The 17,119-nt window shown below is 33.2% G+C and overlaps 2 protein-coding genes across 4 annotated transcripts in view; one reads left to right on the top strand and one right to left on the bottom strand.

Annotated features, from left to right (window-relative positions):
- LOC144429987 (uncharacterized protein C3orf26 homolog) overlaps window positions 1-1,582 on the top strand; it is a 50,054-nt gene extending 48,472 nt beyond the window's left edge. The window contains exons 9-10 of the mRNA XM_078118241.1: window positions 380-468; window positions 855-1,582. Of these exons, the coding sequence (XP_077974367.1) occupies window positions 380-468; window positions 855-938 (173 nt within the window). The 3' untranslated portion in view covers window positions 939-1,582. The remainder of the gene's footprint in view (window positions 1-379; window positions 469-854) is intronic.
- Window positions 1,583-1,831: 249 nt separating this feature from the next.
- LOC120347949 (uncharacterized) lies at window positions 1,832-17,119 on the bottom strand. 3 transcript variants are annotated; one of them, XM_078118238.1, is made up of 22 exons: window positions 16,960-17,118; window positions 16,428-16,539; window positions 15,971-16,003; window positions 15,562-15,720; window positions 15,103-15,225; window positions 14,991-15,023; window positions 14,357-14,515; window positions 12,619-12,741; window positions 11,797-11,829; window positions 11,226-11,384; window positions 9,633-9,755; window positions 9,150-9,182; window positions 8,886-9,044; window positions 6,422-6,544; window positions 6,311-6,343; window positions 5,791-5,949; window positions 5,556-5,681; window positions 5,443-5,475; window positions 4,758-4,922; window positions 4,048-4,170; window positions 2,869-3,060; window positions 1,832-2,068 (listed from the first exon to the last, which is right to left on the bottom strand). In XM_078118238.1, exons 1-22 carry the CDS (start codon window positions 17,014-17,016, stop codon window positions 1,947-1,949), a joined length of 2,382 nt encoding a protein of 793 aa, XP_077974364.1. In that variant the 5' UTR covers window positions 17,017-17,118; the 3' UTR covers window positions 1,832-1,946. The 3 variants fall into 3 exon arrangements, with proteins under 3 accessions (XP_077974364.1, XP_077974365.1, XP_077974366.1); XM_078118239.1 differs by having other exon boundaries at window positions 1,832-2,065; XM_078118240.1 differs by lacking the exon at window positions 1,832-2,068 and having other exon boundaries at window positions 3,041-3,177; window positions 16,960-17,119.

Raw genomic sequence — 17,119 nt, 5'->3', positions numbered from 1 at the left:
AAGTTTATTTCAAGGTGTGGAGTCTAGAGTTTGGCATAGTTCTTCACTGGAGTCAAATTTTTAAACTAAATTAAAAGTAGGAAGTTTCCTCAGAGACACAAAAAGCATAAAGTTTAAGCTTTCTTAGCTGTCTATTAAAGGAGGCTTGCATAGGCGAATGTTTTTAGTGTGGGACTTGAGTTCAATGTTGAAAATTTTTCACCGTCCAGCTCCGGGATAATTTATTGTTTGGTTCGGGATCTAAAAAAAAGTTAAGATACTTTTTCTCGTTATTGTTTTACTAGTTTGACTTTACCGAGTAACCGTATTTTCAGTTTTCTTTGATATTGGTATTTTGTTTCAATCTTGGATTGAAGAATCAAAATTTTCCTTTTTTCAGGATCATTAAGTTTGGATTGTTTGAAACTTGTTATGTTGGACTGGAATTGGCGTGATGTGAAGTTGAAACGTATGTTTGATATAGTTGATGTAAGTATTATTATATATATATATATAACTAAAGCGGGTATAATATTTAAAAATCTATACCCCCCCCCCCCCCCCTTCAATTTTCTAGTGGTCAAGTCTTAAATAAATTTTCTTCGTTTTCGTAGCAGTAGTTGGGTAATTTATGGGTTCTTTTTCACGGGTTCACCCTTATTCCATCCAGTCATTTCATTAATCACAAATAGTCAGTTTCGTCTTTTAAAATATTATCAGCTGAGAATTTCGAGTTCCTCATGTGATTGAAGGTGCGCTTAACGCGTATTTAACTGTGGCTCAAAGATCTTGCAATCCTCATGTTTTCTTGGTGTCACAAGTTAACTGCTTTTTCATCGAGCAAAAGTCAAGTTATCAAATCATTTTTTTTACAGATTCGAAACTCACTGATGGCATTACTTAAAGATTATATTATACCATCGTGTAAATCAAATCATACCAAAATCGGATTGTACTGATTGAAGATAGCCAATAAATTATTCACAAATTTGTCATCATTGGAAGAGTAAGGAAACACGGACGCGATGAAGATTAAGCGAACGTTCCGTGACCACTTGCTTGTATCGGAATCTCTGATTCTGTTCTGCAGCTGTTCGGGATTGATTTATTGTTTGTGCCTTTTCTTGTCACCTAAATGTTCCAATTTCAAACCAGTCAACGATTTGAAGTATGATGAATTTAATAACCGTCCTCATTTGATTTATTGAAAATCCGTAACAGCGGGAAATGTATGAGCGTCTCAGTGGACAAGCTCCTAATAAGCTTTTATGCTTCATCAAAAAATCTAATAATCTGCCTATTTTGCCTAATCCAAGTGTGCATTACTCTGGATTTACTTTTATTATACCCCAATGGGAAGATATACCGCTCGAGGCCATGGGGAAACACAACATTATCACCGGTTTCTAGCTGGAAATAAAAATTGACTTCAGTTTCGATTTGATTGCGTAAATGTATCCAGGAGCTTTTCATTAGTATTTTACATTCTTATTGAAACATTTGCAAAAAAAAAATACAAAGCAATTTTTTTTGACAGCATTTATTCATCCGAACAGCTCAAATTATGAAAAAAATGAAATAAAGCAATATTTAACTGAAAAAATGGCTGCGTACTTTTTCAAGCAAACTATATTGTAGAATATTGACTTCTTTATCTGAAAGCTGATCACTTACACAATAAAAACAAAATAAAAAGGGCAATAAAAACAATAGTTTTTTAGGAGATACCATAACAAAACGGTTCATGATCACACATTTGTGACCGGTAGCGTTGTCGTTATTAGGTTGTCGAGTCCCAGCCATATAAACCACCAATTGTTTAGATGACTCCATTTCTAACCGTTTGTCTCTATTGAGAAAAAGCAGTGTCTGGAGCGATATCACTATGTTACAATCAATATAAGCTAAGTTATTGAACGGAAATTATGATGAAAAAGGGGCTATGAATGAATTGTATCTTCAGTAACTCAGACGAATTTCCATGCTTTCGCTTCCTTGTCGTATGGTTTACTCTGGATTCCGTTTCTCGTCGTGCTCTCGAAATTTTTAGCTTCTGTTGTAACGACTGACACTCTTCCTCCCTCTCCTACTAAAAACATTGAAAAATAGAATGGGCGTTAGACAATAGTTTTGACAAGTTCATATATGAAAATATCCTAGTTTTGGTTCATCGCTGATTTGAGTTCATGTGACTTTGTAAAGCAAATATGATTCTTTTATAACAGGGTGGCTCAACAAATCGAACCCATGGATTTTTTTATTGCTTCTACTGTAATAGGGAAAACTTATTTCAGACTCGAACTTTGTTTGTGTATCATTGTACCAGGAAGTTTCAATGATCTAGAACGCTTTGCGCGACGAAAGTTACGTTCTCACTATAGAATATGTTCCAAATAGATTCTGTTTTTATGGTGTCACCCTAAATAATATAAAAATCGTGTTGTTTTTAAAAATATGAAATTTTAATAGTATAGTAGGATTTTCTTTCATAATTAACCACCAAAGGATAAAGTTCATTATCATCAGATTCCTATTTTATTTCGATTTTCTAGTTTCTATAGTAGCGCATGAATTTTGAACACACGTTGACCTCAAATAACGATGCGAGAAACTTCTAGGCGTAACTCGAACGCCTGGGCAGTGAAATCGTCTCTCGTCTCCGGTTTGAAAAACAATTTGACCCCCGAACCCGAACTTGATTTCTCTTCAAACTTGCAACTCCTATCATCATCATATTCGACTCCGGGGAATTTTGAATCCGAGGAGTTTACATATAAACATGCCAAACTCCGACTCCTGTATAGAGTTCAACATGTAGGGAGTAAACGTTTATTCCGAAGCATAAATACATTAACAGCTTGTGAATTGCATCTTTCATCATGGACTAACCATTTATTTTTCCAGCGTGAATTGCCGCGGCACAAATGAACGAATCTTCGGTATAAATGTCGTTTCCCCACACTCGTTCAGTTTCTTCTTCACAACCAGGGGGACAAATAACGGAATATTCTTCATCCATTATCATATTTGCTTCCACATCACATGTGATTGTAAAGGTTGATGTGTGCTGGAGAACGGCATCTGAAACATTCAGAGAAAACAGGTTGTGCGCCATCTTGTTGCGAATACTTCAGGAGGTCCGAAAATTGACACCTATCCGCGTACACTGTTGATTGACACGACATTATTGCAACTCCGCTGGGTAAATAGATAGAAGATAACAAACAGTCTAAGGCTAATTAATGCAGATTGGGATGTTTACAGGCAACTATTATATATGTCCATTTTGCGATATATTCCCACAAAATGGTTAGCAAGTTTCTGTCTTGATAAAAACCTTTATGCTATATTTCGGCAACCTCTAAAATTTAAAAAATCCAAAAAATATTTTGTAAAAGAACAATAGCTTTATATCATATTATTATTCAAATATCTATATAACGGGCGAATGATTGATGTATTCTTGTGCCGGGTTGACACGCTTCGTGGAAGTGATGACGTAACCGAAAGTACTTTTGCACTTAATTCATTGATAGATTTTTTCGGGTAAATTCTATTTACTGCAACATATTGTCACGAATTTGAAACTTTTTTAACGTTGCAGCAAAGCATGTTGAATGCCGTAATATCGGCAATTTGATGTGAAGGTCTCAAGCAACTTAACACTAGAGGTTCAGTTTGGACACATAAATGCAAAAACGATATTTACATTTATGCAAACCGAGGCAACAAGATCGTCTTAGCGGTCGACCAACTCTACAAGTCATTTAATTAACCTACAAAAGTCATTTAATGTATATATTTGCCCAACAGATATAACTCCGATAATTTCCCTCACCCAAATAAATGCAATATCGGATCGATCGAAAATCTCGAATGCAAAACACAATAGAACAGACTTGTGTGAATTAGAACCAGCCTACTTTTGAATTAAATTGCCGCCTTGAAATAGGCTTGCTGATATTACAAACCATATAGTTATATATTATTCAAATGAAAACTTTGCTTAAAAATAATCCCATTAGTCAAGATTTGGAATTTCTATTGTTTTGCGACTGACTATCTTACCTTCGAATGTAATTGACTTTCTCCACTTTCCTTTGGACTTGCTCTCAATTGTATTCTGTGTGCTTCCAGCATAAGTTGACATTCCTGGAATCTTTCCAACCATAATTTGCCCTCCTACGTCAGCTGGCATTGAAAATAAGAAAATAGAATGTTAAATTTGAATTAATTATGTGATGGCCTGCTTCATGAATTTCCGGTGGAAGACGATGATTGATGGACATTAAACGTTCTGTTATTTGTGTGGTGTAGTTCAAACATCACTCAATACCAATAACATACCAACTGAAATTCAACGAAAAAATAAAACTAGCAAGGTGCTACAGATGAAATGAGTTTAAAGTGCATAAGTCAATCAAACTGAAATCATATTTTGCCATTTAAGCAGGAATGATATTTCATTCCTATAAATCGGATTACTGACTTCATCAGTGGTTTTGGGCGTTGCTTCCGTATGGTATACAGTCGTATCGTCGTACCTTTTTGTATATTTAGTAATCTGATGCACGACTTACCGCGTTATTTAATAAAATATATTTTCATCTCCGAATTATCGTTTTGGTGATGTCGTCTTACCAAAGATTACATTATACAGGCATAATAATTTGTCATTGCTGCTTTATTGTTGATGGAAGGTAGGCTAAGAATTTGTTTGGTTTGACACGTTATGAGTCGTAACTCCTATATATATAACAAAATCCTATAGTATTTACCGTTCAATCTTCCGTCATGAATAGCTGCACCACATATGTATGAATCATCAGTATAGACTCCTGTTCCCCATACTTCATTATTGTCAATATTCATATCACACCCAGCAGGACAGACGACCGTGAAAGCATCATCCACCATGAAATTTGCTCTTGTTTCGCATGTTACTGTTAGTATTTTTTATCATCAATATTAGTATAAAAAACAAGAAGTTATATGGATTCAAGACCGACAGTGGGTACAACGAACTTGCTGTAAAATTTTCCAGTTTTCTCAAAAATAGTTGGTAGCACGACATGTTTTGTATAACTATATGTTTTATATAATATTGCGAGGCTCCACTTTCTAATTTGAGCACGTTTATGTAAATATGTTTGCCAAATTGTACATTCACTAGACTAGAGTGACTAGGGCTCAGACCACAGTATCGTATTTTCTGTTATTAGAGCCACAGTCAAGGTTTAAAAATTATCGAATTCCAGTATTCCAGATTCTGATACTGAAGTATGAGTCGTTTTTTTTTTCTCTCATAACTTTGGGCTCTCGACTATATATCGTTGTCAATGACTGAAGTTAAAATTAGAACATCAACCCTGAATTTACTTGTTCGTTTTTTTATAAATAGCACGGCTCACGCAATACAATACCATGGATCTTTGTTTTTAGTCAGTTATATATACTACTTACCTGGATACATAGGCTCAACTTCAACGCATGGCCCTGAAAGTAAGTAAAAATATTTAGACAAGGTTCTATTTTAGCGTTCTATTTTGCTAATCAAGAGCGAAAAATAAACTTACTTTGGAAGATGACTGACGCGCTTGACCACTTGCCATATTCAAATGATTGTATTCCGTTACGATTCGCAGCGCTGTAAGTTGCCTTTGCTTGTACTTTATGAACTGTGATTATGCCTCCGAGAGATTCTACAATTAGATATCAAAAACTGTCAATTTTTCATCATATCCAAATCTAAGACTCGGAACGGATATAAATATAGCATCAGGTATGGAATAGAAAATCATAAATTTATACCTTTGAGATATCCGTTATGAATTGCAGCTGCACATAACGGAGAATCACTGGTATACACTCCATCTCCCCATACCTTTGATGATCCACCAGAACATCCAGCAGGACATTTGAGGGAAAACAAATCATCACTGATGAGATCGGCAGTGAAATCACAAGTGGCTTGATGAATAATGTTTGAATTAATTGTTGATATAAACAAATGAATATAAAATTTAACGATATCTAGTGTAAAACTGTGGCCTGGTATAATGATTATATATTATAGTCTATAGAGTATATTAAATCATATATAGAGAACTTTATTTCGATCGCGGACCTACCACGTTATCACGATATTGATCATAAAGATCGTATACGCTACGTCGAACTGAAAATTTAAAAATGTAATACTTGACAATTGCTGCTAAAATCTCAGTTAATGCGAAACAAAACATTAGTTTAACTGATGCAGTTGTATTATCAAATGTACTAAAACTCACTACATTCGACGTAAAATGTAATGAAACCTCTAATATCTTACCCGCCAGTATTGATCCAACCTTTTCTATGTTATCTGAAACAAATAATAAGTTGAGTTATTATCAAATTTCTGTAAAAAATATGTATCTTAATTAGAACCACATACACTTACCAGCAAAAGTGAAAGCAGTGGAAGATTCGGCAAACGGTTTACTTATAATTCTTTGCTTTGTATTTCCTTCGTAAGCCTTCATTCCCGGTACTCGCTTCACAGTCACTGGTCCTCCAAGAGAAACTGAAACAGGTTACAGAAATTTAATTTATAAGGAAATTTGAAATATTTCACCCAAAATTACAATTTAATAAACTGTTTTCTTACAGAAAATTTGTAGTGAGAGATATGTTTTAATATTGACGCAATACCAACACAATTCGATCACATGTACAATGCAAGGTTATCTGAATAGAATCGGTCATAAAATGACTACTGAGAGCGTATATCCATCTGTATTTCTGGTAGTCCGGAACATACAAACAATATTCCCTTATTCCTAGTTTAATCAAGTGTTAAATTCGATGATTCTTAGACAAAATTTGATAATTTTTCAAATTATTTACTAAATCTATTTTATCAATTTCTCTTTAAATTATTATTTTATCCCCCAAAATAATAAAAAAAAATGAATAAAAATTAAACCATAAAATGCTGTATATATTTACTTTTATATTATATAATTACAAAAAGTAAAATATTGAACATTTTATAACATTATATAAGACCGTAATAAATTTTGTTTTTCTCATAAAATTTATTTTAGCCTGGAGCTTTCAGACGAATTTTTTAAAGCCATGAATAATCAACCACGAGACATGGGGGCGGTGCTGACCACGACATCACTAATTCAAAAATCCAAGCTAAGGTATTTTAATATAATTTATGATTGCGATGGAGCGTTTTGAAGCCATGTGGATTGAGCAACACCGTGTGCTTGGTATTAATGCCTAAATTAGCTATTCACTTGCGTTCGGCGGTTCAGTTTATTTCAGTTCATTTCATCACCAATAGATTGCGGTTAAAATCTTATAAATCAGCGTTTTTCATATATATATTAATTTAATGATTTTTTAATAAATCTGAAACCGAAATGCTGAATTACAAAGCCTAATTTAAATTACCGTGACGTTCAAACAATTTTACTCCTGTTTTGTATATACGCATGACGTCAAAACTTTTTGGGTTGTTTATCAAAATACTTAAAAAGACAATAATAAAGTTTCCAAAAGTCACTTGAACCCAAATAAATAATCTTTTATTAAAAAATGAATGAAATCTTAAAATGTCAAAGCTATAACATAAAAGTCATGTCACCAGGTTAGAATATATGTGAGTGTCATATATGATTCATATTAGTTAAACAAAACAATTTTCTATGATTAAAGTTAAGAAGAAATCAAATTAAAGTTCTAATCTAAAACGACAATCTGAATACAGATTGCAAAGTCAGGGAAATTTTGCGTTAGTTTGATTTTTCGAAAGTTAGAAATTATCATTTGTCAAGTATAAACCAAAGATGAAACGTGCCTCACCGGAGCACTTTTTCACTAGCCCAACTTTGACACATTGAAGAACAAAAATTTCTAATTTATTTTGTCTTGACTGAAACTTTCTTTCAAGCGAAAGTTATTGACTTTTTACAAAACATTAATTGCATGAGAATGTCGTTGTGGCGATGAATCACTGACGGTATTCATGCTCACAATTAAATCTATAGCTCAGGGCGTTTTAACCTGTCTGTTAGCGTTTATGTTTGAAACAAAAGGAATCTATGAAACAGTTGATCTAATACGGATTAACGTCTTCGTTTACGTCTTTTATTATCAATAAAGAACACCCTGACCTCATCGGTGGTTTATACAAAGTGAAATAATGAACGTCCTTTAAAATCGTCTGAAGAATTTGGATTGTAAATGTTAATCTCTGAACTGACAACAAAGAAACAACGTCAAATGGATCAAATTCAAAATTTGCTTGTCAGCTGGCCTTACTAATACAGTCATATGACATAATTCATCGAATTTAAACTGTACTAAAGCCATAGAGCAAAAAAGCACTCACACCTAATGTACTATTCAATAGTCCATTAAAAATAAAAATAAAAACTCAGGAAACAAAGTTATGCATACCAGTGCCTATGAAAAGTTTCAAAATAGGCTTATGGAGGAATATAGAAAAATAGTTGGGATCACATAAATTGCTGTATTCTGTGCAGGGAACCCCCTATGAACATCGTGTTCACATTTTTTTTCATTTATGACGTTGCGCACAAACAATTACACGGCCGTGTATATAAAGGTTATGCATTTGACCTGATCTTTGGCTCTCATTAATTTAAATATAGCTACAATTAACAATTAATTGCTTAAAAAAGTTTTATTTGTAGGTGTGATGTGTTCGATAATTTGATGTTTTTGTTTTTAAAATTAGATCGATCGTGCTAACATGTACGTTAAAAATTGCTGTGAAAGTTAGAATGTGATCATAGTGAAACGTTGTTCATTCACAAATATGATCATTGATTACATCAATTCATGGCAATATAGAACAGTCAAACACCGTTACAATATCAACCTCTTACCATCGATAATTCCAGCGTGAGCAGCAGAAGCACAGATATGAGAATCAGATTTGTATGTTTCTGATCCCCAAACATCGTAGGTTTCGAAATCACAGTCACCAGGACAAACAACGGTGGAAACATCATCACGCAAGTGATCACCTCGAAGTTGGCATGCAACTAAACGATTGAAAAATAAGCAAAATTGTAACTTTAAGCTCGACAAAGGACGATCTTTCTGTTGAAAGATATAGAAAAAACGTTAAATGAAAAAACAAGATTTACCTGTAACGATTTCGGGTTGTTTGATTGTCGAAGCTGCAAAACAAAACCAAAACAAAAATATTTTATAATTTCCTTTGATTAATAATGTGCAAGGATAATAGAATATGTACTATCGATTTGGTTTCTATGGGACCAGTTTCTCAGTTGGATCCATATGCATATAATGCAAGGATGTTGCAGCAAAGGGTAAAGATAACTATCCTAACTAAGTGATTGAAGAGTCTTGCTGCACACTAACACGAATATATTTTGAATCACTTGAAGGAAATATAACAACATTAACAAGTATAATTATTTTGAATTACTTTGTTAAAATCTCTAAAGGCAGGTATATTTACCTCCGACTGAACATACGGTAAGCTCATCTTAACCATGGCGAGGCCTTCAAAACACACTTCTATTCGATTTTGCCAAAGATGTTAGAAATTAAAGGTATTGCTTCAAAGAAACTTGGTACATCGACCAAAATAGTTGAATTCTAACCTTGGAAAATGAATGACGTATTCAAATATTCACTGTCTTTAGAACTGATGCTATTTTGAAGACTTCCAACAAAATTGATGTTGCCAGATGTTTTGAACACGGTTACCACTCCGCCAAGTGGTGCTAAAAAAGAACAAAAGTATTTTTAGTGTTATATTGTACACCTGAAACTGTTTTTTGTCAAGCATTGTCGGCATTATCAAGTACTGGCATCAACTCAGACAAACCTAAAATAAAAAAGAACTAAAGACAGTGTTAAGTATTTAATTGTATGTGTGTATTCTTAAAATAAAATGCAGCTGGCAACAAAAAAACATATCTTGATCGATTCCCATTTCAACATCGAATAGTCAAGGTAACACGAAAGTATGGCACGTCTGCGCAATTTTTCTACTTGTACATATAAAGCCAAAACCTAATTTAATATCGAGTAACCTTTGAATTCTATCTGGTTATTTTGTCCAGACAACATTGCCCACCAAATATAATTGTTGCAGCCCTTTGGAATTTCCAATGCAATATAACCAACGGGCTTGTATTCTATGCAAAGTTGTCTGGCGAAAAATAAGTATACTCAGTAGTGCGACATGCTCTGAAGACTCGTTTTATGTGCCCTGACCTTAACCAATAATAGTTTGTTGTATTGCGACTTTCGCCAGAACCTGCTACATTTTGGACGGAAGGGGGCTGATATACCTTCTCATTTTCATATTCAGATTTTTCAAATCGATTTTAATTTGAGAACGGCTGATCACAGTCCGTTTGCGCAAAAATAATCATAGCTAAATTAGACAAATTCTTTCTTACACAAAGTATATTATTAAAACATCGTAATCAGGTAAATTATAGTGGCATATTTTTATGAAATGTAATTATTCATCTTAATTTACATTTTTTACCCTCGTCTTGGTATTCCCTGTTTTTGATACTACAAAAAATACGGGCGATTTTAAACGAATTCTTTTTTATAATTATTTCACAAGTTGTTTTGAAATCACATTCATTATATGTGTCCGAACTTATATCAGAGAAGCCCAGCAAACAGTATAGTTATATAGTTAATCAGGGCATAAAAATTGAGTCCAAATTTGCTAATCATAACTCTTTTATATTACAATGACTTGAAATTACTTATCAGTTTCGTTTGTTGTTCTAATTTATTGCTTGAACTGCCAATTCCCAAGTTATTTCCAAGCCAATGCAATTTGTCATGCATTGAAATAAAATTTTCTATTTTTGTACAAATCAATTTAGAGGGTCGTTTACGTCGTTTTTCAAAGTTAAATTGAGAACTTGTAATCAAATTCAAATTGAGCTTAAAGTGGCAAACGAATGTCACTTCTTCTTATTACAAAAATTTGTAAAAAAAATAGTTGAAATTTGTCACTTCACTTACTAAATATTTGATTGATCTATTGATCATCATAGTTTATACATGACAGTATTCATACGACGTGTTTCCCTGACTTACACAATATTTTTTTTTTAAATCAAAGAACATTTACTTAAAAAATATGTCTATAAACGAGGATAATAAGGATGTATGTATATGGATATTTAATTTAGAACATGGATATCATCAAAGTTCCTTACCAGGTATTCTTCCTGCATGAATAGCACTTGCGCAAAGGAACGAATCTTGAGTGTAAATCCCAGTTCCATAAAGTTGATCCGACACCGTATCACATCCAGGGGGACATCTGGCAGTAAAAACTTCTTCTTCTACATGATCAACACGGAAATAGCAAGACACTGAAAAGGTAACATATATAAGAAAATGTCATTAAAAGTTAAATGATTGTCGAGCCAGAATTTTCGGGTCGGTTCAAGGAAGATCTGTAAACAAACATTTTCTTCGCCTTTGCACATGACGTAGTCGTCAAGACGTAACAATAGATATTTCGTATTTGACTAAATGGATAATTTAAACTTTTGTGCCCACTTTATACATTCGAATCAATAACTCGGACTTGCCTGTATAATCATACCAGGACTACAAAGGATAGAAAAAGTATTTGCGTTCAAATATCTATCAAAAATCTTGCCGGATAGCTAAACGTATTATACTGATGCTGAACAAATCATATGAATAAGAGTGTTCTGAACCGAAATCAATCCTACAGTTTTTACAAGCACATAAAATTAAAAAATATAAATTATCTACCTTCGAGTATAGATGAAGATTTCTCGCTTGTTTCTGAAATATAACAAAAATGAAATTATTTAACAAGTCAAGTCACCTAAGTCGATATATTTTGATCCGGTTGGCACAACTTTTATTTGGAATTGGTGAATGATTCTTTTGTTATTTACCGGTACTATAAAAGGTTTAGCGTCATTTTATATAGTTTTATAGCCTAAATGCTTCTACGATAATTATTACTGTGTTGGTGACTAAATGCGTCGTACATCGCTGACTCATGGAAAATACCAGTTATTTTCGATGACCTTTTATTTTTAACAAAATAAATTTCTTTAATAAAATAGATTACAATCAACAAAATACCTTTAGGCGAAATTTTACTAATGCCGGATCAAGTTGTATACTGACTAATTCTCGATGTATTTAAATTACACGACTTGCCTCAAAAATGGAAGAAATAGCTAAATTTGAATGTTTTCAGCTTGGTTTTAAATCTTTTAATGAATATTCGTTTTTTTTCTTATAGATATCGAGAACAATATTTACGAAAATTCACACTTTTTATAAAATTCACACTTGTAGGTGAGATCTAACGGGGATTTTTTGTGTTCCTAACGTATAAAATTTTCATTACTTTGAGATGTTGTAATACCATATAATAGTATACTTATATATTAGCGTATAGTTAAAATATGTTGTCATGAAATTGTAAGACCTAACAATGCAATAACGCATGTACATAATAAAAAATATAATGCAGATATTGTAATGAAATTGCATTTACATCATATTCCTTCAAATATTTTTAGTGAAAAAGGAGAAAATAAAAACAATATTCCTCACTTTCTAGCTCAAATGATTCTTTTCCACCGCTGTATCCCGAACTAATAACTCCGTTTCTGTTCTTGCCTTTGAAACCGTTCTGCACTCCAGCTTTGATCACATGAACTTCTCCTCCGATGGAATCTTAATTTAATGAAAAATTTTCACAATTTGAACGAATATATTTCATTCTACTTAACCGATCATGTTGTCACATTCTCTCGAAACAAGGCTGTGAACTGCAGCAAACATATTTGACGATCAATTTACGTATGATTACATCAAAGGTGAGATTTAATTTCGGAATATTGTACAATCTTTTCCCCGGTCAGGTTGGACCAAAAATTCAGTAGTGACATATTGTATACACGATATGTTATGGAATTAATATTTTCATCACGATTTACTAATACAAAATGATCACCAACACGTATTTCCCGATCGTGGTTAAATGTGAATATATTTGGCGGTAGTCCAATGGTTAATGCATTCGACTTACTCACTATGATGGTAAGGCAAGTTCAAATCTTGGGTTCAAATCCCATGCCCGCTACCTCATCCAGGGTGTAATAAACTGAGCAGGTGGTGAAGATTCTGGTCCCTTCAAATTATAGCAACACCCTGTTCAGAGCCTTGTTTGCAGTCGTAAAAATGATTCGTACAAAAAGAAAGTCAATAGCTCATGTTTATAGGCAAAAGAAACGCAAATATCTAGAATGAATGCGATAGGAATGAGAAACACCTCAAGCAATCTCCACGCAGTTTCCTTCGAGTTTTTTTTAATTTAGTTAAGTTCACGTATATTATCCGCGTAGGAATTTTTAAATGTTTACAGTTTATGTTCTTATTATAACAACTGCGTGAATGACATTGCACTAATTTGACCCTCGGGTTTTGAATAACAATCAAAGTTCTTGATCGTGTTTCCGATTCTTTTAAAATTGCAGTTTGAGCTTTGTGTAAAATTACTTTGAAATCCCGAAATATCTACCCGAACGTTCAAATTAAATCGATTTAATGCGAGGTTAGAACTTTCACTTCTTGGTAATTACTATCCGAGTTCAACCTAATGCACAAGCGCTTGACTTATTTGTTAGAAAATTGGTATGGAAGTTTGTCATTACCGATATAGAATCGACGTGATAAAAATAATAGCATTTTCGATATTTTTATGGAGATTGAAATTATGGTACTCCCGTAGTGTGTGTGCCAGTTTAGGGTTAGGCCCTAATTTTATTCCGATTTCCCTTGTTTTAGTTCTATTAAGAGCTCGGAGACTGTCTGTGTTAGCCAAGTGAATATACCTGCCCACAAGTTTCCATCCCTTTACACATTTGATGTAAAGTAGGCGAACAAAATTAGTTACCTACAAATTTGTACACACACTCATGGAGCGCCGAAATTATTGTTTTATTATTAATAAAAAATGATAAAATAGAAATTCGAAAATAAAAATGATAAAAATTAATAATTTTTATTCAACAGAAATTGGGAAATATTAATATAGCGGACTAATTCATAGATCCCAAATAAATGTCTTTTAACCTGTGAACATACAGTTTACAACAATAAAGTTATAACAATACAGTTTGGTCTAAAACGATCGGTCCATTTATCGAAATAATAAATAATTCGAAGACAACCTCAATATTTAATTGAACGCCGACTCCATTTATTCACAAGTCTATGCTTATTTAGACATGGTACCTAATGCACATTATCCTTTTCTACTTTTATTCGTCCTAAAATTTTCCGTTACCTTTAATCATTCCACCATGGATAGCGGCAGCACATAAATAAGAATCATCGGTGTACATCATATCTCCCCATAATCTATCTGTAACCACACCACATCCTCCTGGACATATTATATTAAAATCCGTTTCTTTTATCCAACTTGCTTGCACGATACAGGAAACTGTGAAAATTACCAAAATATAATTCTATTTATATTAGTTATGGCACAGTGGGTTGCGAACATGTCTGGCAAAGCTGAGATGGATAGTCGTTTAGATATTTGAAGTCATCCAAGTACAAAACAGTAATGATTGGGGTGTGGACAAATTTTCAAATGATAGTTAATTCCACAAAATAGGCAAAGGCTAACACCTCAACACGCAAGTACAGGGAGATAGTATAAGATTTCTTCATAAAGTTATTATACGACCAACCTACAAGTCAATTTCCCTATAATGTGGCGATAAACAACACACTTTGGTACTGCCAGATACTCACATTACTATTTACGCTAAATATACATGGTACACATATATATATTCATTTTTATATATAAATGCACTAATCACAATTGTAATCGTATCAATAATTACATGTATTTATTATAGGCCTGAACAAAAACCAATTTCGCAACTATAATAAAATCCTCCGCTTACCTTCATAAACAGGTCGTCTTGCTTTTCCTGCATCTGTAATATAAATGTGCATGGATTAAATTATCTTCTTCCATGATCAGTCAAGTAAACAATCAGTGACAAGACAACCTACTTTGGAATATGAAGGATGTTTTTGCTTTATCATGCGGCTTTGACTCAAGTCCATTACGAGTTGCTCCTTGATATGAAGATTTCCCTTCGATTTTTCGAACTGTGACTGCTCCGCCGCGATCAGCTGCATAAAATGAAGCAAATAAATAATAAAATATCCTCCCGATTTTTGAAAGATTCAAACGTAGATTGTGAAATTCTGACTCTTCCGAAATTAGGATCTATGACTGTATTTTCAATTCAATTTAGACACCGTGGTTCTTTATGGCTTTCTGCCAATGAATAAAAAAGTTCGTCAAAATTTTTGGCTCAAATTACAAAATAGCGAATTCAAATAACAAAAGTATGCGTACAAAACTTTGTTGACGGCAACTTTTTTTCCATTCTGAAATTCTTCCAATTGCAACTCTTAACTGTGTGTATTCTTGAATAAAACGACAGAAAACTTTTAGAATCCTACCCGATATGATTCCATCGTGTATAGCAGCTGCGCAGAAACTTGAATCTTCAGTATAAACACCTGATCCCCACAATCTATGAGAAAATTCGTCACATCCGGGAGGGCAAGTCGCTGTAAATACTTCTCCTTCAATGTGCCTTGCTTCGACGCAACAGGAAACTGTTCACGAATCAGGATAAAAAAAGATTTGAATGCGGAATAATTGACGTTTATATACAAATTAAAAGGGCCCGATTTTGACCGGCTAACTGCCGCTCCATATGAGGCTTTACACAAGTCACTTATATGTAAACCATCTCCATATATTACATTCTGAGTAAGTAAGACTGCCAGTATGAATCTGATGTAGTTCCTAATTTTCGCAATTAGGCGTTCAAGAATTCACCCGAAAGCGTGCAGGATTGCTTACCTGATATACTTGTCTTTACTTCTTGGACTGAAACTGTGAAAAAGATAATGAACTTGGATTACGATATTAACTATACTCACATCTCATGGGTCTATTTCGATTTCAAAAAATCAGGAATTGATTTCCTTGTTGAAAAACGTGACAATACGTACGTCGCAATATATAAGCCCCAAACAAGGCTTTACACAAGCCGACAGGAAGGCGCTAAGAGACAACAAACGAAGTTAATTTAAGGCTCTAAATATTACCTAATGAGATCAAGATACTTTACTGGACGAGTTGTCATTTCAGCTCGAGGTATACAGTCCATCATGTGTTTGTGTACCTGAGCGCCATTGGCCCATGATATTGATCCAAACCTCTATGAGATTATTTTACAGTGACTTTATTTTACAAAATACTATTTGGTTGGTTGCTATTGGAAACTAATAAATATTTATCTTGATTTGACACCTACATGGATTATAGTCTGATCTCAAATACATAAGATCTCTATGTCCTCCCTCCTTGGCGGCCTTTTCTTCTAATCCAATCGCAAATACTTGATAGTAATGATCGGATCCAATCAGCTGAAATTAACAACAATTATATCTTATGTCATATAAATTTAATCAGAATTATTTAGCGACCATTTTTTTTAACGAAAACACATTTTCTGTCTGTCGAAGAATGTGCCATAAATTGATTTATCAGTCTGTATATTTGGTAAAGTAAAATTAGATATTTTGGTTTCCTTTAACTTTTTGTTTCAATAAACTCACTAACAAATCTTTGTAAAAATTTGGATTTTTCATTTAGATGTTATTTTAAAGAATACCATGTTAATAAAAAATATATTCAAATTCTAAGTTCTATACAAAGTCCCAAAAAGTTCATTTTCCGGTTTACCGTCGGTAAAATATATGCGAGTAGTGTGCATATTTTCATAATACCAAAATGAAGAAATTGTTTTAAATAATAGTAAATCACAAAAAATAGTAATTTCTTACCGAAGCTGCTTGACTTCCTGTCAGTATAACTGACAACAACATAAGTAACTCCCTCATGATATTTCCAAAAAAAAAATGCTTTATTATTATTAATTGATGATGTATCTATTTAGTGTGCATGTACATATATTTAAATTTAATTTGCAAAGAAAGAGTAAAT

This window comes from Styela clava, chromosome 11 (assembly GCF_964204865.1).
Source record: "Styela clava chromosome 11, kaStyClav1.hap1.2, whole genome shotgun sequence".
Classification (NCBI taxonomy): Eukaryota; Metazoa; Chordata; class Ascidiacea; order Stolidobranchia; family Styelidae; genus Styela; species Styela clava.
Note: the sequence above shows the minus strand (reverse complement) of the source record. Positions and strands in the feature narration are given on the sequence as shown.